Genomic DNA, 24,413 nt, shown 5'->3' on the forward strand with positions numbered 1-24,413 from the left:
ACTAGCTCCATAGTGTTCACTACTACATCACCATGACTAGCTCCATAGTGTTCACTACTACATCACCATGACTAGCTCCATAGTGTTCACTACTACATCACCATGACTAGCTCCATAGTGTTCACTACTACATCTCCATGACTAGCTCCATAGTGTTCACTACTACATCACCATGACTAGCTCCATAGTGTTCACTACTACATCACCACGACTAATTTTTATTTACAATGACGGTCTAGGAACAGTGGGTTAACCTCCTTGTTCAGGGGTAGAACGACACATTTTTACATTGTCAGCTCGGGGATTCAATTTAGCAACCTTTTGGTTACTGGCCCAACGCTCTAACCACTAGGCTACCTGCCGCCCCAAAACGTATCAGCAGCTTTGAGGCAGTCAAAGCGATAGCAGGTGGGACACATTCTCTCTCTCTCTCAATTCAATTTAATCTCACATGGCTTTATTGGCATATTAAACTTTATTCTTACTTTGCCAAAGCAAGTGAAATAACTGATAAACAAAAGTGAAATAACTGATAAACAAAAGTGAAATAACTGATAAACAAAAGTGAAATAAACAATAAAAAATGTACAGTAAAAATTACACTCACAAAAGAATAAAGACATTTCAAATGTAAATGTATGTCTATATACAGTGTTGTAACGATGTACAAATAGTTAAAGTACAGAAGGGCAGGCCCAAGTTATATTTACATGATTTAGCATAATTAATTAATCCTTACCATTTTGTTTCATTCATGTGACCAATACCTCACTTCTTCTCTCTAAGCTGAGACCTTGAAACTGAGATATCTTTTGTTCTGAAAACAAGGTCTGGGCGTACTGCTAAATAGCAGCTACTGAGGGTTTGTTAAATCAGTCACTTGCATGAATCAATTGGTTATTAGAACAGCACATAAATAGAACAAAATTAGAAATAAGAAAAGCACAAATATTAAAATTCCCATTACAAGTTCATAAATCCTGCTGCTGTTATTGCACACTGTGGAATTTCACCCAATAGATATGAGCATTTTGATAATTAGCGGGTATCTGCCTAATTCTGCTCTGCATTAATTATTTGGTGTTTTACGTTGTGCAATGATGATATTTTAGCAGAATTCTGCATGCAGAGTCTCAATTTAATGTTTCTCCCATTTTGTGAATTTTCTCACAACCACAAAGGGCAATGGGTTCTATATTTTTAGCCAGATTCTAATTGGTTGGTCGAATTTTATTTGAAATTGTATGTTCCTTTTGATGGCATAGAAGTCCCTTCTTGCCTTGTCTCAAAGATTGTTCACAGCTTTGTGGAAGTTACCTGTGGCGCTGATGTTTAGGCCGGGGTATGTATAGTTTTTTGTGTAATCTAGGGCAATGGTGTCTAGATGTAATCTGTATTTGTCCTGGCAACTGGACCTTTTTTGGAACACCATTATTATTGTCTTACTGAGATTTACTGTCAGGGCCTGTCATTGAAATATATTCCAGGTGACTACCTCATGAAGCTGGTTGAGAGAATGCCAAGATTTTGCAACGCTGTCATCAAGGCAAAGGGTGGCTCCTTTGAAGAATCTCAAATATATTTTGAGAGGTTGCCATTTATTTTGGTTACTTCATGATTCCATGTGTTATTTCATAGTTGTGATGTCTTCAATATTATTCTACAATGTAGAATGTTTGTAAAAAAATAAAGAAAAACCATTGAATGAGTAGGTGTGTCCAAATTCTTGACGGGTACTGTATATGTTTTTGCTGTTTTGTTCTTTGTTATAGGTCCAAAAAGATTGAAGAAGTGGTTTATCCTTACATCTCCGTTTTGGATAGATAACTCTTTGTGTTGTTGTTTGTTTAGTGTGTTCCAATTTTCCCAGAAGTGGTTCGATTCTATGGATTCTTCAATTACATTGAGCTGATTTCTGACGTGCTGTTCCTTCTTTTTCCATGGTGTTTTTCTGTTTTGTTTTAGTGATTCACCATAGTGAAGGCGTAGGCTCCGGTTTTCTGGGTCTCTATGTTTTTGGTTGGAAAGGTTTCTAAATGTCTTTCTTGGGTTTTTGCATTCTTCACAGGTCTGAACTGAGGGGGCCTATATGCGGTGTGGTCATGGTTGGTTTGGGGGGTATTGATTGGTTGGGGTGCGTGTGTGGATGTGGCTGTTGGTCTGGATATAGGTCCTCAAGGCATGAGTGGGAGGAGGGGGTGGGGTCTGGGAGAATGTCTCGCTGGTCTGGGCAGGGTGTCTGTTGCTCCTGTGTATGGTGTTGGATCTGTGGTTGGGGGCGATGTCCTTTAGGGTCCTGGCTAAGGTGGGCACTGCTGCTTCTCTCTCTCTCTCTCTCTCTCTCTCTCTCTGCCCCTCTATCTCTCTCTCTTTGCTCCTCTCTCTCCCCTTCTCTGTCCCTCCTCCCTCTCTCTCTGTCTCTGCCCCTCCCCTCTCATCTGTTCCTTCACCATCTCATACATTTTGTTTTTTGTATTGAATTTTAAGTTGCATTTGTTGCAGCTCTTTTCATAGGGGGGATTGTGGGATGGCAGTTTACCAATGTCACCCAATTGGTAGATGTGTTGGGTATCATGAGCAACCATTGTCTGACTGTCGTTTTGCTCTGTCTGTTTGTCTGTCTGCCTGTCTGCAGGGTGCGGATAGAGGCGTTCTCCGACAACAGTGGGAAGCTGCAGCTCTCCCTGCAGGAGATCATAGACTGGCTGACGGCCAAGGACGAGGAGCTGTCGGAACAGCTGCCCATAGGGGGCGATGTGGGGGCCGTCCAACACCAAAGGGAGTTCCACCAGGTACTGTGTTGGGCCCCTTTAAACAACGACATCACACAAACACGCCAAACTAGTATATAATCAGGATGTTCTTGTAAGGCAGAGCTCTCCAACTTTGTTCCTCAACCCTTGTTTAGGTTTCCAAGAAGAGGGTTGGAGAACTCTGTTGTAAGGCGAACCAACATTCTTTTATTCCCAGTTTATTTTGTGGCACTAAGGACCATGAGTATGATCATTTGGTTCCAGTTTCTATGGCTTCTATAGGACTGAATGAGTGGACTATCGGCAGATACACAGTAATCAGCGTGTGCTATAGTTAGAAAATCTTTGAGTGGAACCCATCGTTCATGCCGAGCTGCAAGAATGTGTGTTAGAATTACCATCCAGTTGAGTTGTATTGATCAAACGAATGCAAAGGCACCTAACCCTAACCCTTTAGTTTCTCCCTAGAAACTCCTTAGTTACCTGTTTGAAATTAATAGGACCACTAGACTATGTTTCAGTGCTGTGAAACTACCCTTAGTTTAACCTATTAGTCTGGTTAGCCATTTAACATTAAGGACAGAGGGTAAGTAGTTAGATAGGAGTACATACCTCAGCCCTCCATCCCTCCACCCCTCCGTCCCTCCATCCATCCCTCCATCCCTCAATCCCTTCTCAGCGATTTACCTACTTTCATTTAGCAACCACTTTAATTTGAGGCTCTCTTAATTTGGCCATGTATCAAAATAACGACTCTATTTCAGCATTTAAGACTCTGGCTGTTATCTTCAGGAGAGATCTGAGGCAACAAGATGTCTGTGGTGTGTGTTAAAGCCACCCAGTGGTGAAGCTGTAAAGATACCCTGAACTGCCGTTAAGTAAGAAGAGTGCCTCAGCTGAAATCCTTTTAATTGACTGACATGTTAAAAAGCCCTTGCTACTATGTGAGAGGGGAATAAAACTGGCTGAAAGCTGAGAGTAGTGGAGCCAAGCAGATGAAGGGTGCAGAATATAAGATAGGGAGAAATAGTCTCTCACATTCAGGGGCTTGTTCTGCACTCCTCCTCATTCTGTGGCAGAACATTGAGAAAATCCTTCCTAGCAATGGTTCCTGGGTTGTTTATCCATTTCCCAGGAAAAACACTTCCATTCGGTGCGAGATCTCCCCCGAACACAAACAGGCAGGCAGGAAGGCAGATGCGCGCGCACACACACACACACACACACACACACACACACACACACACACACACACACACACACACACACACATACAGATACACACCATAATTGGCCATGTACTACAGCAGAATACTCTTTCCACCTTTGTTCCAATGTGCTGTCAGTTTTTGCAGTGAGTCTCTGAGGGGGGAGAGTCGTATTGACAGTGATAGTGGTCCTCCCCCTCTCCTCCCCCTCCACCCCGACCGACTGGCACTGTGAAATCCGCTTCCCAATTAACAGTACACAAACCATCCAGTCACACACCATCTCTTTCTCTCTATCTCTCTCTCAAGCGCACTGTTGCTCTATCTCGATCTCTGTCTCCCTCTCTAATGTTCTGTTTGCCATCCTGCTGATTCTGTTACTCAATATGAACCAGTACGAATCAGTAAGAACCAGTATGATCTACTATGAAAAAACTGTGTCAAAAACTATGTCTCCCTGTTCTTCTCTCCACCCCACTCTTTCCTCCCCTGTTTCCTCCCCCTCCTCTTCTCTCCACCCCCTCTTTCCTATCCTGTTTCCTTCCCCCTCTCCTCTCCACCCCCCTTTCGTCCCCAGTTTCCTTCCCCCTCCTCTTCTCTCCACCCCCTCTTTTTCCTCTCCTGTTTCCTTCCCCCTTCTCTCCTCTCTACCCCCTCTCTCCTCCCTGTTTCCTTCCCCCTCCTCTTCTCTCCACCCTCTTTCCTCCCCTGTTTCCTTCCCCCTCCTCTTCTCTCCACCCCCTCTTTCCTCCCCTGTTTCCTTCCCCTCCTCTTCTCTCCACCCCCTCTTTCCTCCCCTGTTTCCTTCCCCCTCCTCTTCTCTCCACCCTCTTTCCTCCCCTGTTTCCTTCCCCTCCTCTTCTCTCCACCCTCTTTCCTCCCCTGTTTCCTTCCCCCTCCTCTCCTCTCCTCTCCACCCCTCTCTCCTGTCTGTTTCCTTCCCCCTCCTCTCCTCTCCACCCCCTCTCTCCTCCCCTGTTTCCTACCCCCTCCTCTTCTCTCCACCCTCTCTCCTCCCCTGTTTCCTACCCCCTCCTCTTCTCTACACCCTCTTTCCTCCCCTGTTTCCTACCCCTCCTCTTCTCTCCACCCTCTTTCCTCCCCTGTTTCCTTCCCCCTCCTCTTCTCTCCACCCTCTTTCCTCCCCTGTTTCCTACCCCCTCCTCTTCTCTCCACCCTCTTTCCTCCCCTGTTTCCTTCCCCCTCCTCTTCTCTCCACCCTCTTTCCTCCCCTGTTTCCTACCCCCTCCTCTTCTCTCCACCCTCTTTCCTCCCCTGTTTCCTTCCCCCTCCTCTTCTCTCCACCCTCTTTCCTCCCCTGTTTCCTACCCCCTCCTCTTTTCTCCACCTTCTTTCCTCCCCTGTTTCCTTCCCCCTCCTCTTCTCTCCACCCTCTTTCCTCCCCTGTTTCCTTCCCCCTCCTCTTCTCTCCACCCTCTCTCCTCCCCTGTTTCCTTCCCCCTCCTCTTCTCTCCACCCTCTTTCCTCCCCTGTTTCCTTCCCCCTCCTCTCCTCTCCACCCCCCTCTTTCCTTCCCTGTTTCCTTCCACCACCACTTTTCTTTTCTCTATGTCCCCATTTTAAATGCAGTATTCCTTTATAATCTATCTAAGATGTTCCCACTCCCCAAGCGCACCGTTGCTCTAAAACCTTTCCGACAAAGTGGAGAGTGAAATTGCATTGAGTTTTCTGTGGAGAATTAAAGGGTTTTAAGAAATGAGAATTATTGATCTTAAGTAGATTTATTCTGCTGTGTTTTGGAATGTAGGGATGTGTCCCTTTCAGTTTGTGTGTGTGTGTGTGTTCGCTCTAAGTATATGTGTGTGTAGCGTTCAAAAAAGTGTGTGTGTGTGTAGTGCAGAATCAAATCATCTACAGAACAGAGAGATGATGAAAGCTGGATATGTCTTCTGTGTTGTGAGAAAGCTCAGTGTAATGGGGTCTCTGAGGGCCCCAAACATAAATGGGGGACTGTCAACATGTTTGGAGGGGGTAATGAAACCATTTCCTCAGACTTCTCCGTCTCTTCCAGCATGCATAATGCAGCCTAATCGGAGCTGAAGTCTTTATTTTGAATGTTCCTTCAGCTAATGATGGAACCTCTCAGTGTGAAATTTAACTGGAATTAAAGTTTTAACGCAGCGGAGGCCTGAGGGAGGGAAGCAACCCCCCCCAATTCCTCCTAGGGTAGCAACCGTTCCCTGAGAAAAATGAGAAAAGCGAGTTAAAGTCCTACTTTCCTTAGTAACCTCAGCAGGAAATCTTATCAAGAACTACAGCTCCTGCACAGATCAGATTTTTTGCATGTGTGCTTAGCGTCGGTTGTATTTGTCAGTTCAGCGGGGTTTCGTAATTACTTCCGTCAGCGAGGAGGGAGGCTGGTGTTATCAGGGAATGAATGGCTGCGGTTGTGGGGTTTAATAGGCACTGAAAGACAGTCGCTGCTCACCACGGGGGAAAGTAAGCTTGTAGTCTAGCAGATTTCACATTAAAAAAAATGGTAATCTCTTCATATACTAAGAGGATCGCGCCTCTGACTTTTCCTAAATAAATGACATGGAGGGAGGAAATATATGTCACTCTCCTACTGTATTAATGAATGAAGATTCAAGTTTTTACCTAGTGTAGATGAGTAGTGAATGGAGATTAGGGAGAGGCTGGTTGACGCTGACGGTGGGACCCAGAGGTTTCTCAGAGCCCTATGGGCCTCATCGTCAAAAGTAGAGCACTATGTAGGGAATAGGGTGCCATTTCAGGGGCCGTCGTGGAGTCATTCATTCCATTGTGTTGGTTTCTAAACGTGATGTAGAAATCTGGATAATGTGTGTGTACTCAGGCAGTTTAAGGTCTCCATGATTTACTTGAGCAGAATTGCAGGTAAAGAGCCAGGAGGAGCCAGCCTCTCTAGCTAATTGGGTGATCTTTGTGAGGAGGCCAGCTGACCGATACTCTGTGTACTCCTGGCCTTCTATTCTTCCATAGGCTCTCACAGCCCTGAGACAGTAGTACAGACAGACAGGCAGTCCTACGGGGTCCTGCCAGTGGCTTCTTGCTGACTTTATGCATGTGTGTGCCAACATATGCATGTCCGTAAAGATTGTTATTGTCTATGTATTCAAATTAGTGTATACATGTGTGTATGCGTCATTTATAATGAGCCCATTCATGTTGTGGTTGTACTATGCTTCCATCTTTCTGTGGGCCCCTGTCTGTCCTGTCTGTCTCCAGGTCTTCATGGAGGATGTCAAGTCTCGGGGGCCCTTCATCTACTCGGTGCTGGAGTCTGCCCAGGCGTTCCTGACACAGCACCCCTTCCAGGAGCCCGAGGAGACGCTGCCCGACGGAAAAGGTCTGGCCACCCGTGGCCACACCCACTCCACCCCCCACCCCCCACACACACCCCCACACCCACCCCATCCCACTACACCCCCACTTGACCACGCACACCCACCCCACCCCACCACACGCACCCCACCCCACCACACACCTAAATCAGATGTGAGTAGTGAGAGCAGAGATAAATAGGGAGTTCATTAAGTTGGTCTCCAGCAGGTGTGTATCCACCATTAGGTCTGATTAGCAGCTACCTGTCCTGCTGTATCAGAGAGGATCAGAGGATGTATGTTTGGGGAGAGGAGTTGGGTCGGGACCAATTAATCCAGCTCACACCATCTGGTCAAATCAATAATGCAGCATTCTAGGCTTTCTGCCCCCCTCCCTCCCTCCTTCCTCCCTCCCTCCCCCACCCACCCAGCATCCTTTTGCTCTCCACCGCTTGTGGCAGGCATGGGGAAAAGACAGGTGGTGAACTCTCTCTCTGCCCCCAACAAAATGTTTTTCACGGTTTCCCCCTCCTCCTTTTTTCCCCAATTCTGGTGGTGGCAGGCATCAGCACTAACACTCCCTCTCTGACCCTCCAACAGTCCCTCTCTGACCCTCCAACACTCCCGCTCTGATCCTACAACACTCCCAACACCCCCTCTCAGACCCTCCAACACTCCCTATCTGACCCTCCAACACTCCCAACACTCCCTCTCAGACCCTCCAACACTCCCTCTCTGACCCTCCAACACTCCCTCTCTGACCCTCCAACACTCCCTCTCTGACCCTCCAACAGTCCCTCTCTGACCCTCCAACACTCCCTCTCTGACCCTCCAACACTCCCTCTCTGACCCTCCAACACTCCCTCTCTGACCCTCCAACAGTCCCTCTCTGACCCTCCAACACTCCCTCTCTGACCCTCTAACAGTCCCTCTCAGACCCTCCAACACTCCCTCTCAGACCCTCCAACACTCCCTCTCAGACCCTCCAACACTCCCAACACTCCCTCTCAGATCCCCCAACACTTCCTCTCAGACCCTCCAACACTCCCTCTCAGACCCTCCAACACTCCCTCTCAGACCCTCCAACACTCCCAACACTCCCTCTCAGACCCTCCAACACTCCCTATCTGACCCTCCAACACTCCCAACACTCCCTCTCAGACCTTCCAACACTCCCTATCTGACCCCCAACACTCCCAACACTACCTCTCAGACCCTCCAACACTCCCTCTCAGACCCTCCAACACTCCCTCTCAGATCCTCCAACACTCCCAACACTCCCTCTCAGACCCTCCAACACTCCCTCTCAGACCCTCCAACACTCCCAACACTCCCTCTCAGACCCCCAATACTCCCTCTCAGACCCCCAACACTCCCTCTCAGACCCTCCAAACACTCCCAACACTCCCTCTCAGACCCTCCAACACTCCCTCTCAGACCCTCCAACACTCCCAATACTCCATCTCAGACCCCCAACACTCCCTCTCAGACCATCCAACACGCCCAACACTCCCTCAGACCCTCCAACACTCCCAACACTCCCTCTCAGACCCCCAATACTCCCTCTCAGACCCCCAACACTCCCTCTCAGACCCCCAACACTCCCTCTCAAATCCCCCAACACTCCCCTCAGACCCTCCAACACTCCCTCTCAGACCCTCCAACACTCCCTCTCAGACCCTCCAACACTCCCAACACTCCCCTCTGACCCTCCAACACTCCCTCTCAGACCCTCCAACACTCCCAACACTCCCTCTCTGACCCTCCAACACTCCCTCTCAGACCCTCCAAGACTCCCTATCTGACCCTCCAACACTCCCAACACTCTCTCTCTGACCCTCCAACACTCCCAACACTCTCTCTCTGACCCTCCAACACTCCCAACACTCTCTCTCTGACCCTCCAACACTCCCGCTCTGATCCTACAACACTCCCAACACCCCTCTCAGACCCTCCAACACTCCCTATCTGACCCTCCAACACTCCCAACACTCCCTCTCAGACCCTCCAACACTCCCTCTCTGACCCTCCAACAGTCCCTCTCTGACCCTCCAACACTCCCTCTCTGACCCTCCAACAGTCCCGCTCTGATCCTCCAACACTCCCTCTCAGACCCTCCAACACTCCCAACACTCCCTCTCAGATCCCCCAACACTTCCTCTCAGACCCTCCAACACTCCCTCTCAGACCCTCCAACACTCCCTCTCAGACCCTCCAACACTCCCAACACTCCCTCTCAGACCCTCCAACACTCCCTATCTGACCCTCCAACACTCCCAACACTCCCTCTCAGACCTTCCAACACTCCCTATCTGACCCTCCAACACTTCCAACACTCCCTCTCAGACCTTCCAACACTCCCTATCTGACCCTCCAACACTCCCAACACTCCCTCTCAGACCCTCCAACACTCCCTCTCAGATCCTCCAACACTCCCAACACTCCCTCTCAGACCCTCCAACACTCCCTCTCAGACCCTCCAACACTCCCAACACTCCCTCTCAGACCCCCAATACTCCCTCTCAGACCCCCAACACTCCCTCTCAGACCCTCCAAACACTCCCAACACTCCCTCTCAGACCCTCCAACACTCCCTCTCAGACCCTCCAACACTCCCAATACTCCCTCTCAGACCCCCAACACTCCCTCTCAGACCCTCCAACACTCCCAACACTCCCTCTCAGACCCCCAATACTCCCTCTCAGACCCCCAACACTCCCTCTCAGACCCTCCAAACACTCCCAACACTCCCTCTCAGACCCTCCAACACTCCCTCTCAGACCCTCCAACACTCCCAATACTCCCTCTCAGACCCCCAACACTCCCTCTCAGACCCTCCAACACGCCCAACACTCCCTCTCAGACCCTCCAACACTCCCAACACTCCCTCTCAGACCCCCAATACTCCCTCTCAGACCCCCAACACTCCCTCTCAGACCCCCAACACTCCCTCTCAAATCCCCAACACTCCCCTCAGACCCTCCAACACTCCCTCTCAGACCCTCCAACACTCCCTCTCAGACCCTCCAACACTCCCAACACTCCCTCTCTGACCCTCCAACACTCCCTCTCAGACCCTCCAACACTCCCAACACTCCCTCTCTGACCCTCCAACACTCCCTCTCAGACCCTCCAAGACTCCCTATCTGACCCTCCAACACTCCCAACACTCTCTCTCTGACCCTCCAACACTCCCAACACTCTCTCTCTGACCCTCCAACACTCCCGCTCTGATCCTACAACACTCCCAACACCCCCTCTCAGACCCTCCAACACTCCCTATCTGACCCTCCAACACTCCCAACACTCCCTCTCAGACCCTCCAACACTCCCTCTCTGACCCTCCAACACTCCCTCTCTGACCCTCCAACACTCCCTCTCTGACCCTCCAACAGTCCCTCTCTGACCCTCCAACACTCCCTCACTGACCCTCCAACAGTCCCGCTCTGATCCTCCAACACTCCCTCTCTGACCCTCCAACACTCCCTCTCTGACCCTCCAACAGTCCCTCTCTGACCCTCCAACACTCCCTCTCTGACCCTCTAACAGTCCCTCTCAGACCCTCCAACACTCCCTATCTGACCCTCCAACACTCCCTCTCAGACCCTCTAACACTCCCAACACTCCCTCTCAGACCCTCTAACACTCCCAACACTCCCTCTCAGACCCCCAACACTCCCTCCCTCAGACCCCCAACACTCCCTCAGACCCTCCAACACTCCACTCCCTCAGATCCCCCAACACTTCCTCTCAGACCCTCCAACACTCCCTCTCAGACCCTCCAACACTCCCTCTCAGACCCTCCAACACTCCCAACACTCCCTCTCAGACCCTCCAACACTCCCTATCTGACCCTCCAACACTCCCAACACTCCCTCTCAGACCTTCCAACACTCCCTATCTGACCCTCCAACACTTCCAACACTCCCTCTCAGACCTTCCAACACTCCCTATCTGACCCTCCAACACTCCCAACACTACCTCTCAGACCCTCCAACACTCCCTCTCAGACCCTCCAACACTCCCAACACTCCCTCTCAGACCCTCCAACACTCCCTCTCAGACCCTCCAACACTCCCAACACTCCCTCTCAGACCCCCAATACTCCCTCTCAGACCCCCAACACTCCCTCTCAGACCCTCCAAACACTCCCAACACTCCCTCTCAGACCCTCCAACACTCCCTCTCAGACCCTCCAACACTCCCAATACTCCCTCTCAGACCCCCAACACTCCCTCTCAGACCCTCCAACACGCCCAACACTCCCTCTCAGACCCCCAATACTCCCTCTCAGACCCCCAACACTCCCTCTCAGACCCCCAACACTCCCTCTCAGATCCCCCAACACTCCCCTCAGACCCTCCAACACTCCCTCTCAGACCCTCCAACACTCCCTCTCAGACCCTCCAACACTCCCAACACTCCCTCTCTGACCCTCCAACACTCCCTCTCAGACCCTCTAACACTCCCTCTCAGACCCTCCAACACTCCCAACACTCCCTCTCTGACCCTCCAACACTCCCTCTCAGACCCTCCAAGACTCCCTATCTGACCCTCCAACACTCCCAACACTCTCTCTCTGACCCTCCAACACTCCCAACACTCTCTCTCTGACCCTCCAACACTCCCAACACTCTCTCTCTGACCCTCCAACACTCCCTGGCTCTCACCCTTATTTCTCACTCTTTCTCCCTTGTTTCTTTCTACTGATGTTTGCACACATTGAGTCTAACACTATCTCTGCCTGGCTGCCCGTTCCCTCACTCCTTGCCCCTCTTCATCATCTCATCCCCCTCCAGAAGTGTCTCCGAGGAAACGGATCCTGAACGTGAGTCGCTCGGTTTGGAAGCAGGCCAATGTAACCAGTGACCTGTGGGAGAAGCTGACTGCCCGCTGCGTGGACCGACACAGGTCAGATATACGACACAGGCCCACTCCATTGGGCTACAACCTACTCATGATTCTGATTGGCTAGATATGTTTTTACCCTGCCTATGCTCAAATATCGTTGGGTCTATATTTGGTCAGCATTGTGCACCACCTGGCAGTTTAAGGAAAAAGCTATGACTCAAATAAGGTTAGGTTGGAGACTTGGGGTTAATGCTCAGTTATTAGGGTGATTTGTTGGGTTGAAGTTAACGGGTTAGTTGATTAAAACTGAAAATGATGTTGTAGAAAAGAACTGTTGTAGTTAAATAGTTGTGTGTGTGACTCAGGCACATGGAGCGGACCCTGGAGCGACTGCTGCAGACGCAAGCAGCTATGGAGGAGCTGGCGATGGCCCTGGAGCAAGCTGAGGGCGTCCGGGATGCATGGGAGCCTGTAGGGGACCTCTTCATCGACTCCCTGCAGGACCACATTGACGCCACCAAGGTACAGTTGAAGTCGGAAGTTTACATACACTTAGGTTGGAGTCATTAAAACAAATTTTTCAACCACTCCACAAATTTCTTGTTAATTAACTAAATATATTTTTGGGAAGTAGGTTAATTGCATGACACAAGTCATTTTTCCAACAACTGTTTACAGACAGATTATTTCACTTATAATTCACTATATCACAATTGCAGTGGGTCAGAGGTTTATATACACTAAGTTGACTGTGCCTTTAAACAGCTTGGAAAATTATAGAAAATTATGTCATGGCTTTAGAAGCTTCTGATAGGCTAATTGACATCTGTCATACCGCTCAGGAAGGTGACGCGTTCTGTCTCCTAAAGATGAACATACTTTGGTGCGAAAAGTGCAAATCAATCCCAGAACAACAGCAAAGGACCTTGTGAAGATGCTGGAGGAAACAGGTACAAAAGTATCTATATCCACAGTAAAACGAGTCCTATATCGACATAACCTGATAGGCCGCTCAGGAAGGAAGAAGCCACTGCTCCAAAACCACCCTAAAAAAAGCCAGACTACGGTTTGCAATTGCACATGGGGACAAAGATCGTACTTTTTTGAGAAATGTCCTCTGGTCTGATGAAACAAAAATAGAACTGTTTGTGCTTAATGACCATTGTTATGTTTTGGAGGAAAAAGGGGGATGCTTGCAAGCCAAAGAACACCATCCCAACCGTGAAGCACGGAGGTGGCAGCATCATGTTGTGGGGGTGCTTCGCTGCAGGAGGGACTGGTGCACTTCACAAAATAGATGGCATCATTAGGGAAGAAAATTATGTTGATGTATTGAAGCAACATCTCAAGACATCAGTCAGGAAGTTAAAGCTTGGACGCAAATGGGTCTTCCAAATGGACAATGACCCAAACATACTTCCAAGGTTGTGGCAAAATGGACAGGACAACAAAGTCAAGGTATTGGAGTAGTCATCACAAAGCCCTAACCTCAACCCTGTAGAAAATGTGTGGGCAGAACTGAAAAAGCATGTGCGAGCAAGGAGGCCTCCAAACCTGACTCAGTGACACCAGCTCTGTCAGGAGGAATGGGCCAAAATTCACCCAATTTATTCGGCTACCCGAAACATTTGACCCAAGTTAAGCAATTTAAAGGCAATGCTACCAAATACTAATTGAGTGTATGCAAACTTCTGACCCACTGGGAATGTGATGAAAGAAATACAAGCTGAAATAAATCATTCTCTCTACTAATTATTCTGACATTTCACATCCTTTAAATAAAGTGGTGATCCTAAATGACCTAAGACAGGGAATATTTACTAGGAATAAATGTCAGTTATTGTGAAAAACTGAGTTTAAATGTATTTGGCTAAGGTGTATGTAAACTTCTGACTTCCACTGTACGTACAGTACCTGCGTGGGTGTGTCCGAAATATTAAGCAAACTGTGCTTCAAATAGTAAGCTGTGTGTGTTCATGTGAGCGTGTGTGTGTCGTGCCTGTCTTCGTGTTTGTGTGTGCCACCAGGACCAGACAAAATCTGTGGATGTCATTTCCCCCAGAAATTATTTAGTGTAAAAAAAAGAAACAGCGATGGAATGGACACAGATGAAGTAGTGCCTGAAAACACGACTAGATCCAGCTGTATTGATTAGATATGGAGACAACGCTCCAAAGTTATTGATCCCTCTTGCTACACTCACTAATTTATCAGCTGTAAAGAGGCTCCTCCACTGTGCTGTCTAGATGGCTGTAATTTCACTGTCATTATGGAGGATCTGTATCTCCATCCATCTGCTCTCTTAGCCCTGTTTCTGTTATCATTGGAGCTCGCTTAATTTCTCAGAGATCAAATTATATTCAAGAAAATAATGCTTCCGGAATGCTCATCTTATCTGTTTCTAAAAAACAGAAACGATTTCAGAACAATCTGAGATGTTGGGTGTTATGACTTGCTGAAATACGACAGATGACCCCAGAAACATGTTGATATGACAGAAGGGAGTTCAAGTCCCCTCAGTTGATTGGCCGATGTTGAATTCCCAGCCAGTTATTTGTTTACTTGTTAATACACAGCGTTTTGTCACTGTCTTGACCGTGGCAGGCAGGGCTAAATTAACATGGCTCTTCATGAGAGAGAGAGAGAGAGAGAGAGAGAGAGAGAGAGAGAGAGAGAGGGGTATAGTAGAGGAAGAGAGAGAGGTACAGTAGAGGAAGAGAGAGAGGTACAGTAGAGGAAGAGAGAGAGAGAGAGAGAGAGAGAGAGAGAGAGAGAGAGAGATACACAGTAAGAGAGAGAGATACACAGTAAGAGAGAGAGATACACAGTGAGAGAGAGAGATACACAGTGAGAGAGATGTACAGTAGAGGAAGAGAGAGAGATGTACAGTAGAGGAAGAGAGAGAGAGATGTACAGTAGAGGAAGAGAGAAAGAGAGAGAGATGTACAGTAAGAGAGAGAGATGTACAGTAAGAGAGAGAGAGATGTACAGTAAGAGAGAGAGAGAGAGGTACAGTAGAGGAAGAGAGAGAGAGAGAGAGATGTACAGAGGTACAGTAGAGGAAGAGAGAGAGAGAGATGTACCGAGGTACAGTAGAGGAAGAGAGAGAGAGAGAGATGTACAGTGGTACAGTAGAGAGAGAGAGAGATGTACCGTAGAGGAAGAGAGAGATGTACCGTAGAGAAAGAGAGAGATGTACAGTAGAGGAAGAGAGAGAGAGAGAGGGGTATAGTAGAGGAAGAGAGAGAGGTACAGTAGAGGAAGAGAGAGAGAGGTACAGTAGAGGAAGAGAGAGAGAGGTACAGTAGAGGAAGAGAGAGAGAGAGGTACAGTAGAGGAAGAGAGAGAGAGAGGTACAGTAGAGGAAGAGAGAGAGAGGTACAGTAGAGGAAGAGAGAGAGATGTACAGTAGAGGAAGAAAGAGAGATGTACAGTAGAGGAAGAGAGAGAGAGAGAGAGGGGTATAGTAGAGGAAGAGAGAGAGGTACAGTAGAGGAAGAGAGAGAGGTACAGTAGAGGAAGAGAGAGAGAGAGAGAGAGAGAGAGAGGTACAGTAGAGGAAGAGAGAGAGAGAGGAGAGAGAGAGAGAGAGAGAGAGAGAGAGGTATAGTAGAGGAAGAGAGAGAGGTACAGTAGAGGAAGAGAGAGAGGTACAGTAGAGGAAGAGAGAGAGGTACAGTAGACGAAGAGAGAGAGAGAGAGAGAGGTACAGTAGAGGAAGAGAGAGCGAGAGAGAGAGAGAGAGGGGTATAGTAGAGGAAGAGAGAGAGGTACAGTAGAGGAAGAGAGAGAGAGGTACAGTAGAGGAAGAGAGAGAGAGTACAGTAGAGGAAGAGAGAGAGAGGTACAGTAGAGGAAGAGAGAGAGAGGTACAGTAGAGGAAGAGAGAGAGAGGTACAGTAGAGGAAGAGAGAGAGGTACAGTAGGGGAAGAGAGAGAGAGGTACAGTAGAGGAAGAGAGAGAGAGGTACAGTAGAGGAAGAGAGAGAGATGTACAGTAGAGGAAGAGAGAGATGTACAGTAGAGGAAGAGAGAGGTGTACAGTAGAGGAAGAGAGAGAGAGAGAGAGAGAGGTACAGTAGAGGAAGAGAGAGAGATGTACAGAGGTACAGTAGAGGAAGAGAGAGATGTAAAGTAGAGGAAGAGAGAGATGTACAGTAGAGGAAGAGAGAGATGTACAGTAGAGGAAGAGAGAGAGAGAGGGAGGTACAGTAGAGAGAGAGAGAGAGGTACAGTAGAGGAAGAGAGAGAGAGGTACAGAGGTACAGTAGAGAGAGAGAGATGTACAGTAGAGGAAGAGAGAGAGAGAGGGAGGTACAGTAGAGAGAGAGAGAGAGGTACGGTAGAGGAAGAGAGAGAGATGTACAGAGGTACAGTAGAGAGAGAGAGATGTACAGTAGAGGAAGAGAGAGATGTACAGTAGAGGAAAAGAGAGATGTACAGTAGAGGAAGAGAGAGAGGGAGGTACAGTAGAGAGAGAGAGAGAGGTACAGTAGAGAGAGAGAGGGAGAGAGAGGGAGAGAGAGAGAGAGAGTTCACAATGATCATGTAAATGTTTACCCTGCTGTTAGTGCCAGCACATGTTCCTTGTTTTACTATGTCAGCAGGCTCTGTCTGTCTGTAGTATGAACACACATGCACTTGTGTGAACAAACACACACACACATCCCTTAGATCATTAGCGCTGTTTGTTCTGGGTTGATCTGACTCTTAAGTTGCATAAGCCATGAGTGATCCCTGTTGTATCTCTCCCATGGTGATGATGTATGTGCGGGCAGCTGCTCCAATGCTAGGTCCACAGTCCACACAGCCATAGCAGTGTAAGTCTAGTGCCAATAAACTCAGTCAACGGAGGAAAGGAATTGGGCATGCATTGTTAATTTCTCATTCTTTTGATGAACGTTATGAACCAAATGTCAATTGATTTCCATAATCGACTGGGTTGAAATGGAGTTGACCCGAACCGTGCCAGCACCATGTACCATGTGTCTGTCTATACCAGCACCATATACCATGTGTCTGTCTATACCAGCACCATGTACCATGTGTCTGTCTATACCAGCACCATATACCATGTGTCTGTCTATACCAGCACCATGTACCATGTGTCTGTCTATACCAGCACCATATACCATGTGTCTGTCTATACCAGCACCATGCATGTATTATGTGTCTGTCTATACCAGCACCATGTATTATGTGTCTGTCTATACCAGCACCATGTACCATGTGTCTGTCTATACCAGCATCATGTATTATGTGTCTGTCTATACCAGCACCATGTACCATGTGTCTGTCTATACCAGCACCATGTATTATGTGTCTGTCTATACCAGCATCATGTATTATGTGTCTGTCTATACCAGCATCATGTAATTATGTGTCTGTCTATACCAGCATCATGTATTATGTGTCTGTCTATACCAGCATCATGTATTATGTGTCTGTCTATACCAGCACCATGTATTATGTGTCTGTCTATACCAGCACCATGTACCATGTGTCTGTCTATACCAGCACCATGTATTATGTGTATGTCTATACCAGCACCATGTATTATGTGTCTGTCTATATACCAACACCATTTACCATGTGTCTGGCTATACCAGCACCATGTACCATGTGTATGTCTATACCAACACCATTTACCACGTGTCTGTCTATGCCAGTACCATGTGTCTGTCTATACCAGCACCACGTACCATGTGTCTGTCTATACCAGCACCACGTACCATGTGTCTGTCTATACCAGCACCACGTACCATGTGTCTGTCTATACCAGCACCACGTACCATGTGTCTGTCTATACCAGCACCACGTTCCATATGTCTGTCTATACCAACACCATGTACCATGTGTCTGTCTATACCAGCACCACGTACCATGTGTCTGTCTATACCAGCACCATGTACCATGTGTCTGTCTATACCAACACCATGTATTATGTGTCTGTCTATACCAGCACCACATACCATGTGTCTGTCTATACCAGCACCATGTACCATGTGTCTGTCTATACCAGCACCATGTACCATGTATCTGTCTATATACCAGCACCATGTATTATGTGTCTATGAGCCTCTAATTCCCTCTTTCCTCCCTCCCTTGCTCCCATTCGTTCTCTTTCTCCCTCTCTCTCTATTGCTCTCTGCTCCTCTTTTCTCCTTCCCCCTCTTTTCTCCTTCTCCTCTTTCTCTTCTTTGCTCCTCCCTCCCTCCCTCTTTCCTCTAGTTGTTTAAGGAGGAGCTGACACAGGTGAAAGAGGGCATGAAGCACATCAATGACATGGTTCATGAGCTGGCCATCTCTGACGTCCATTTGTCCATGGAAAACTCCCGCTCCCTGGAGCACCTCAACAGCCGCTGGAAACTACTGCAGGTAACTGGATACCGCTCAACCACCTCCCACAACATCCATACAACCTTCCCACAACCTCACCTCAACATTGCCTCAGAAACCCCTCAACCTTTCCTTCAACTCTCCCTTCAACTGTGTGTGGGTTGAAGATACAACTGTGTGGGGGTTGAAGATACAACTGTGTGGGGGTTGAAGATACAACTGTGTGGGGGTTGAAGATACAACTGTGTGGGGGTTGAAGATACAACTGTGTGGGGGTTGAAGATACAACTGTGTGTGGGTTGAGGATACAACTGTGTGTGGGTTGAGGATACAACTGTGTGTGGGTTGAAGATACAACTGTGTGGGGGTTGAAGATACAACTGTGTGTGGGTTGAAAATACAACTGTGTGTGGGTTGAGGATACAACTGTGTGTGGGTTGAGGATACAACTGTGTGTGGGTTGAAGATACAACTGTGTGGGGGTTGAAAATACAACTGTGTGTGGGTTGAGGATACAACTGTGTGTGGGTTGAGGATACAACTGTGTGTGGGTTGAAGATACAACTGTGTGTGGGTTGAAGATACAACTGTGTGTGGGTTGAAGATACAACTGTGTGTGGGTTGAGGATACAACTGTGTGTGGGTTGAGGATACAACTGTGTGTGGGTTGAAGATACAACTGTGTGTGGGTTGAAGATACAACCGTGTGTGGGTTGAAGATACAACTGTGTGTGGGTTGAAGATACAACCGTGTGTGGGTTGAAGATACAACCGTGTGTGGGTTGAAGATACAACTGTGTGTGGGTTGAAGATACAACCGTGTGTGGGTTGAAGATACAACCGTGTTTGGGTTGAAGATACAACTGTGTGTGGTTTAAGAGTATCCTGAGCTTTGCCTTGGCCCCTCTTCTGTGCATCAGTTTAAACTGGCTGCCACAAATGATGACTTTTGTCTCCTGAGTGAAAGCTGTTGTATTGTTCTGAGGGGAAAGTGGCGAGGAGGCCAGTGTAGTACATGGCGTAGTGCGACACCCCTCAGCCTTAGGTGTCCTGCTTGTGCCCGCTCATCAGCTAGCTTTTGAGGTGGCTTGATCAGATAAGACGCTTGAGGAGTGTGGTCACGTGTGTTTGTGAGGTCCCGAGTTCACGCCAGGTAATTGCCGAATCGGCAGGAAGTGGTACTCGCTAAGCAAGCAGCATGATGTCCTTTACACCAGGAGTCAGCAAATGGGGCAGGGCTCTCTTATTTATGAACTTTTATTGATTCAGGGTACCCCAACTGAGACCAGTGTCTCATTGATAATGTTGCCCTGAGGACAAAAAGTACAGCAATACAGCAACAACAACAATATAAAAGCTACAAGACAGCTATAAATACATTACATCAGGTCATTACAACAAGTTATAATAATCAATTGAAACAACTGCACACTTCAGTGAACTCATTTAACAACAGTTTTAAACTGTTCTATTGGCACCAGGGAATCCAGGTGTAATTTGTTTTGTAAGGTATTCCATAACCAATTTGTAAGTCGCTCTGGATAAGAGCGTCTGCTAAATGACTTAAATGTTAAATGTAAATGTTATAACTGGTACGTTAAAACTAAAGGCGGATTTACCACAATTTATGGTGACAAGCGGGACCTCAAGAGTTGACCAACCCTGCGAACGGATTGGGTATCTCATATTTGTGTATTTCAACAGGGAAGTGAGTTTTGTTAGACGCTTGTGGAGCAGAGCTTTGTAAACAAGAAGGGAGTAAGGAAGTGATCTACGGGACTTCAGTGAGGTGTGGCCAACCTTCTGAAACAGGATGCAGTGATGACTATTAAAACTGTCACCTGTAGTAAAGCAAAGAGCACTATGGTAGACAGCCTCCAAAGGTTCAAGAGTGGTGGCTGCTGGTGTTACCATATTCAGGAACTGTACAATCTTTCTCACACTCTCTCTTTCTCTCACTCTCTTTGTCTCACTCTCTCTGTCTCACTCTCTCTTTCTCTCACTCTCTCTTTCTCTCAATTCAATAATTCAATTCAGTGATTAGTCTGTTGCCAAAGAAAGAACACTTCAACATATTGAATGACCCCCCTCCCGCCCCCTTTCCCTCTCTCGCTCCCTCTCTCTCTCCCTCTCTCTCTTCCATCCGTCGTTCTCCTGTTGAATAATATGATGCTAAATGCTAAATCCATGTCATTTGAGTAGCATCTGTTACTGCTCCTCTGTCTCCAGTGACACAGATGTAATGCATTTTCAAGGCTGATTCTCTAATATTTTTCTCTTGAATAATTGAGTCTTTCTGCTGTGAGAGAACCTCTTTCTGCTGTGAGAGAACTGTTAGCCTAGCAGTCTAGCGGTAGCAGCGATAGATGGTGGTCAGCTGCAGTGTTGGCACAGTCATCTCCACGCCACATTCAAACTGATCCAAATTAGTCCAAAGCAATCTGCGTACGACTTGAGTGCATCCTGCTCAGCCGTGTGTATGCTGAGCGGTGGTAATGTTCTCCTCTCCATAACTCTAACTTCTCATTACAGCTCGTTGGGCTTGTACCTAGGGATAACTGTGCCTCCCTCTCTCTCTCTCTCTCTCTCTCTCTCTCTCTCTCTCTCTCTCTCACTCTCTCTCACTCTGTGTGTGTGAGTGGATTTAGTGCCCTTTGTTGGTGGAGACATTTCGACATCCTCTGACAATGATTTATACACTCAATCGAATACCTTGTAAATAAACCAGGATTAGTCCTCAACAAATCCCTTTTGGGACAGCCACATCGACAAAACACAACACACAGAGACAATGAATGGCACAACTTATTTTCATCAACTCAAATCCCTCTGGCTTGTTGACGTGTGTATGGGTCCACCTTCCCCGTTCCTCTGCCCCCACACCTCTATTCCCGCACACAGCTTACTGTGAAATGACTGTCCTCATTTGAACAGAGCTGAACAGAGCAGAGTAGATTCCGTGTCGTCTGTCCCTACCTGACACTCTTCAAAGTGCTAAGGCAAGGTGGGAGGGAGGGAGGAGGGGTGTGTGTGTAGGGGGAATGAGACGAGATGGAGACGGTTCCATGATGCTCTTGGATTTCTCCCGTGCTCTGTGTGTGTGTGTGTGTGTGTGTGTGTGTGTGTGTGTGTGTGTGTGTGTGTGTGTAATGTCAATGTTTGTGTCTCCTCGCAGGCCTCCATTGAAGAGCGTCTGAAGCAGCTGCAAGATGCTCACAGAGACTTTGGCCCTGGATCCCAGCACTTCCTGTCCAGTAAGGGCTCCTCTCCCTTCATTTAAAGTTGGCACTGGGTGCCGTGCCACGCTGTACCATTCCTGTATAGGGGCTGGGGGAGGAGGGGGTGGGAGGCTGAAAATTAGGATGGGTGGTGTGTGTGTGTGTGGGGGGGTGTTCGAGGGAAGGGGGTTACAACATGGTTGGTCACAGTGTGAGGTTGTGTATGAGGATGTGTAAGGTTGTGATGTCTGGGTTGGGCGTGGAAGGGGGAAGGCTTTGCGCCTTAATCCCCCACTGAGTCACAGCAGCAGTAGTGAGATAGAGACGCGTCCGTCGTTCTCTTTGATTGGTTTGATTTTGCCCATGCTGTGTGTGTGTGGTGTGTGTGTTTGATTGGTTTGATTTTGTGTGTGTGTGTGTGTGTGTATGTGTGTGTGTGTGTGTGTGGTGTGTGTGTTTGATTGGTTTGATTTTGTGTGTGTGCGTGTGCGTGCGTGCGTGCGTGTGTGTGTGTGTGCGTGTGTGTGTGATGGTGGTATAATATTAAAAGGGAACTCCTGCCGTCCTCAGTCCCCCCCAGCTCTGCCACAGTCACGCTGTGTAAGGACTGTCATGCTACTGGGGCTGAGCTGGTTCTCCCTGCATGTGTGTGTTTGTGTGTAAAGGTGTGTAGCTGCCTCACCGAGTACTATGTCTATCGTGACAGTGTCCTTGTGTGCACGTGTGTGAGTGTCTCCCTTTATCTCCCATTCATCCAGTCTAGCCTAATCCAGTCCCAGCTAGCTTTGCCCCTCTAGCTAAGCTTACAGCTAAAATGCTACATTGACCGGGTGTGGGACTCCTTCACCTCCCATTTTCCGTTAGCCTTTACCAACAATAATGCTCTCTGGGACTAGACACAAAAGGCTGCGTTTACCGTTTCAGCTTCAGTCCATCTATTATGTACTGCTGCTGTCCCTCTGAATGGTCACAGACTGTCTGGATCCACGTGGCCCACATCCCAAATGGCACCCTATTCCCTTTATAGTGCACTACTCTTGACCAGAGCCTTATCGGGAATAGGACCTAAGTAGGGAATAGGGTGCCATTGGGGATGTGAACATGGTCACTCACTGGTTATGTGCAAATGGCTTTTCATGCTTGATGTGCTTTAGCGATTGATTTTCCGTTACAGGTTCAGTGCAGATACCCTGGGAACGTGCCGTCTCGCCAAACAAAGTGCCCTACTACATCAAGTAAGTCTAAAGTATTGAGTCACTGTTCAGATGGCAGTATTGAGTTACCAGAAGACACATTCATAAGGTATCCCTAGAAAAACAGTATCGAGCTAAGTCCCTCCTGACCACTTATCTATTTACTTCATCAATGCTCCATTGTCCCTGTCTGGGCTGTGTTTATCTTTCAGCTCTGAGGTGTCTGCTTGTGTATGTGTGTATGTGTGCATGCATGCACGTGTATGTACAGTATGTGTACTGTGTGTGAGTGTCGGCGTATCTCTTTTACAAACAGGGGTGTTTATTTTCTTAATCACTGCTGTTAGCCTTTGTGCCCACCCCCTGCCCCCACCTGCTGCCTGACTATTAATTATTATGGGCTGTGTAACTGTGCCACTGGAGGGGAATATCTGACGGGCACTCTGTTGGGCACCTAATCAATCCAACAGTCTCATACAGGTAGTGACGGGCGTTGGAGTTGCCCCCGGGTCCTGGCAAACTTCCTGCTTGGGGCTCGATCATTTATTTAGCTGAGCGCGTCAATTATTTATTGGCTATCGTTTTTCCCCTTGGTACATTTTCCTTTTTTCCTGCGCTGCTCCTGGTACTATGGGATGGGAAGGTAGAGTGTTAGGGTAGGTTGTCTGTTTAATGACGTGTAGAGACAGTAGCGACTCTCTATGTGAAACCTCTTGCATGTCCGCCCTACAGTGCACCTGTAAAAGTATTCAGACCCCTTCACTTTTTTCACATTTTGTTACGTTACAGCCTTATTCTAAAATTGATTAAATGTTTGTTTTTTCATCAATCTACACATAATGACAAAGCAAAAAGAGGTTTGTAGAAATCTTTGCAAATGTATTAAAAATACAAATCTGAAATATCACATTTACTTATCTCCGTCAGAGCAGTAGAGCTATCGCCGGTGCACAGTGAAGGGTGAGGAGTGGTCGTCGTGGAACATTGGTCCTACTATCTTGTTGCTGCTGTGTGTCTGACCTTTACAGGTCCATATATGGAGACTACAGACACCAATTTTTCACAATTTTGTTTTCATCAGACATGATTCTTTATAGGTACCTTCATGTGCGTGTAAAATATTCATGTTCTCAGATTGTTACTCGTAGATTTTAGATGTGTGTGAAAATGTTTTTTTTTTTTTGTTGAAAGCCGATATACATCCGTTGTTTAGCTGGAAGGGAATGTTCATATCCTGTGTATTTGATGTGATATGTGGTTGTCTCACCTACAGTAGCTATCTTTAGATGAATGCACTTGCTGTGAGTCACTCTGAATAAGTGCATCTGTTAAATGACTCAAATGTCAAACATAAATGTTTTACATACATATCATTTTTTAAATTATTATTAAATATTGATGTCACAAATGTATAATTCGTAAATGTCTTTATAAAAACGTCATTTGTTACATTTGACTGAACCTAGCAGTTCTACTTATTTCTCTGAGAGTGAGACAGATATATACCATTTAGCAGAACAATACATGA

At 47.5% G+C, this 24,413-nt stretch overlaps 1 protein-coding gene across 2 annotated transcripts in view; it reads left to right on the forward strand.

The window, feature by feature from the left end:
* The window catches only part of LOC115129389 (dystrophin-related protein 2-like), a 120,327-nt gene that overhangs the window by 37,034 nt on the left and 58,880 nt on the right, over positions 1-24,413 (forward strand). For both annotated transcript variants that reach the window (XM_065018590.1, XM_065018589.1), the window contains exons 3-9: positions 2,636-2,792; positions 7,190-7,310; positions 12,084-12,195; positions 12,501-12,657; positions 18,367-18,513; positions 21,650-21,728; positions 22,867-22,927. In XM_065018590.1, coding sequence (XP_064874662.1) covers positions 2,636-2,792; positions 7,190-7,310; positions 12,084-12,195; positions 12,501-12,657; positions 18,367-18,513; positions 21,650-21,728; positions 22,867-22,927 — 834 coding nt within the window. The remainder of the gene's footprint in view (positions 1-2,635; positions 2,793-7,189; positions 7,311-12,083; positions 12,196-12,500; positions 12,658-18,366; positions 18,514-21,649; positions 21,729-22,866; positions 22,928-24,413) is intronic.

The sequence above is a fragment of the Oncorhynchus nerka genome, linkage group LG5 (assembly GCF_034236695.1).
Source record: "Oncorhynchus nerka isolate Pitt River linkage group LG5, Oner_Uvic_2.0, whole genome shotgun sequence".
In the NCBI taxonomy this organism is placed as follows: domain Eukaryota; kingdom Metazoa; phylum Chordata; class Actinopteri; order Salmoniformes; family Salmonidae; genus Oncorhynchus; species Oncorhynchus nerka.